The following is a 2912-nucleotide window of genomic DNA, read 5'->3' as shown; positions in this document are numbered from 1 at the left end:
CTCGGGGGGTGGGGCGCATAGGGGAGTTTGTCGCTTGCGGCAACACGCTGCCACGCGCCCGCGACGGACGGTTTTGAGAGCGTGGAGGGCGGGGACATGGTCGGGAGGGTGGGGAGGTGGGACCCGCGGACGGGGACCGGGACGGTCGAGGCTGTCAAGGGCCAGTACACGGACGCAGAGAGGGGAAGTGCCGTGTGGAGGCGCTGCTCTTCGAGGAGTTCGGCGCAATGAGCGCGGGGGTGGAGGAGCTGCTGATGCGGGTGGCTGAGGTGGCGGGCCGGAAGCTCACATGGTGGCAGTACGACCAGACGTCGTGGTCGGCGCGCGAATGCATGCCGTTTGTTTGCGCTGCAGCGACTGTCGGTGCAGCTCTGGATGGCGCTCGCGGACGAGGCACAGGTCAGCGCGCCATTGGTGCGGCGTCACGCAGCCGCGAGGGACCGCGGGGGAATGCCAGCTAGTGGGATGGGGGGCTCTTGCCCCTTCTCCGACTGTCCCGGCTAGTTCACGGAAAGGGTGGGTGGGCCTCGGCAGGAGGAACGAGGAAGCAAACGGAACGCTTTTTTATTTGCGCCGGAGGCGTGGCTGCGCATGAGGCATGGAATCAATTAACTTGCCCAAAAAGGCTCTGGACGTCCCTCTGTCTGGTGCGCTCGCCCCACCGCACCGCACCGCTCTCATATGCTCTCGACTCTCTAAAGCCGGTATGCCCCGTAGTCTCCAAAGCCCGTATGCTCCGTACATGAGTCTCGGCCTTACTTCGGCGGGCGGTATTTCTGGATTCGTCGCGTAAGGAGGTTCAAGACGCCGGCCTGTTCCAGGGCGGCCGTAGCCGTGTGGTTCGTGACGAAGGCGTTGTAGGTCAGCGCCTGGCAGTCGGCGAGGAGCGCCGGGTCGCTCATGAAGCGGTTGACAATACGCGGGAGGTCAGCAGGCGTGGGCGCAAAGTGGACGATGCCGGCCCAGTAATGCTGGTCGAGTGGGTGCGAGTCCTGGGCGACGATACAAGCGCGGTTTGAGGCGAGCACAGCGCCGCGAAACGCTTCGAAGGGGCATAGGTTGCCTTGTGGCACGCGATGAAAGACGAGCTGGAGCGGGTGCGTCGTGAGAAATTGTCGCATGTCGGCCCACGTCTGCAGCTCCGCCTGTGTCACGTTGTGCCAGAGCAGCGCGGTGTTTTGGGCGTACGTTTTAGGTGGCGGCCGGGTGCCCACGACCCCCACGCCTCGCCTGGTCGCCTGCACGCCGAGGTCAAAATCGGGGACGTAGCTGGGAGGGACGTGTCGCAGCGTCAGCTGAACGTGCGGCCGGAGCCACTCCAGGTTCGCCAGCGAGTAATCCCAGAGCTCCGAGGCGTTGTACAGCTCTTTTGTTGCGAGAATGTGTTTGTTGTGAGCGAGTGGTTGCCTGTTGTAGAGCACTCCCAGTGGCTCACTATTGTAGAGCACGAGGTGGGCGCCCTTGGCGACGACACGCGAGACAATCTCGCGCGTCCCCGGCACTGCGTTCCAATAGCCGAAGAGCACGACAACCGGGCTGCCGTGCCTAACGACCTCGGCGACGATGTCGTCCCGTGTTCGCGATGCGTCCGTGTACGCGACGGAGTAGTTCCGTCGTGACAACGCCGAGGCGATGGTCATCAGCACTGGGAGGTAGCGCCACTCCTCCCAATTTCTGTGGTGCGGCGCCCACCACAGCCATACGTCGACAGGAGCCCCCACAAGACGGTACGGCCAGTCGACATGGATATTGTCGATAGGGTTCGCCATCAGTGATGACCTCGCACAAGTCCATTTGGTGCCCTCCCAGCACGCGCCGACAACGGCGTTCGCCGTGGGCACCAGGTTGGGACCTTTGGGGTGCAGCATGCCGGCTTCCATCGCCATGTCGTTCGCATCGTGCGCGGCTCGATCGGGCGTGGGCGTTGCTGGGGCTGGAAGGGGCGTGCCCTTAGGGCGGCCGTTCCTGTAGATGACGGCGTGTGACAGGAGAGGGAGCAGCGACGCCGACATCTCGCGATGTCGCTGCTGGCGGAGCAGAACTTGCCGAAAACGGAGCAGAACTTGCTTGAGAAACCGCCATGATCGGCAATGGGGCTAAGGTAAGGTAAGGTAAGGTAAATTTCTCCACACACACAAAGTGGTGGGGCAAGGGGGGGCGACCCTCGCATCTCCACACCCGGACACGGGCAGGAGCCCCACGGCATTCAAAGTGCAAGCACTGGCCCGGTGCACGTGGGTGAGCAGCCTGCCCCTCCCTCCCGACAAACCAACTCCCGCACACACACAATCGCACTCTGGCCATCGAATGACTCCGAATGACTCACTGTGTGTGCTAAGACAGAATCTCCGCAGACATCCAAAACGGGCCGTGCCGCGTTTGTGGTGTCCTCTCAAGCACTAGCATCTGGGCGCCGCACTCGAGTGGGCGGGTCACATCTATGTGGGCCCAGTGTGCGCACTAGGCGCATATGCTAGTGCTATCCTGCCCTATGGGAGGCAGAGGGATGGGGGGAGGGGGGGGCAGAGGTAAGGTGGGGTGAGACTGGGGAGGGCCTCAAAGGTCCTCCATGGGGGTCTAGGCCGTCCATCACGAACTCGACGTTCTCGCGTAGCTGCGCGTGCGGGTAGTCCGCACGCTCGGCCTCGCTCGCAGCCGCCGCCGCAGCCTTCTCCGCCCTGTTCGCCTTCTGCCGGGCCTTTTTGGCCCTGCGAGCCGCGGCCCGAGCTTGCTTCTGCTCCTCCGTCGGCTTCTCCTTCCGCGACGCGGTGCGCTCGATGAACGAGCGCTCCGCCGCCTGCACAGGCTCGCGGTCACCCGCGGCCTTCTCGGACTGAAGTTGAAGCGAAGCGAGTGCCGCCATGGCCAAAACGCAACATTGGGCGCGGCACACGTGACCGCGCCAGCACACA

The 2912-nt window shown here is 63.9% G+C and overlaps 2 protein-coding genes across 2 annotated transcripts in view; one reads left to right on the top strand and one right to left on the bottom strand.

Moving 5' to 3' along the window:
• Positions 1 to 595, top strand: part of EMIHUDRAFT_232336 (putative ABC transporter) — a gene marked incomplete at both ends in the record, with an annotated part of 3438 nt that extends 2843 nt beyond the window's left edge. Inside the window, 2 exons of the mRNA XM_005783278.1 lie at positions 201 to 363; positions 516 to 595. Of these exons, the coding sequence (XP_005783335.1) occupies positions 201 to 363; positions 516 to 595 (243 nt within the window). The remainder of the gene's footprint in view (positions 1 to 200; positions 364 to 515) is intronic.
• Positions 592 to 1886, bottom strand: EMIHUDRAFT_468279 (hypothetical protein; the record flags this gene model as incomplete). Its single annotated transcript, XM_005783277.1, has 1 exon — positions 592 to 1886. One exon carries the CDS (start codon positions 1884 to 1886, stop codon positions 756 to 758), a length of 1131 nt encoding a protein of 376 aa, XP_005783334.1. The 3' UTR covers positions 592 to 755.
• Between the last annotated feature and the right edge of the window lie 1026 nt (positions 1887 to 2912).

The sequence above is a fragment of the Emiliania huxleyi genome, assembly GCF_000372725.1.
Source record: "Emiliania huxleyi CCMP1516 chromosome Unknown EMIHUscaffold_180, whole genome shotgun sequence".
NCBI classification, from domain to species: domain Eukaryota; phylum Haptophyta; order Isochrysidales; family Noelaerhabdaceae; genus Emiliania; species Emiliania huxleyi.
This window is presented reverse-complemented; position numbering and strand designations above follow the sequence as displayed.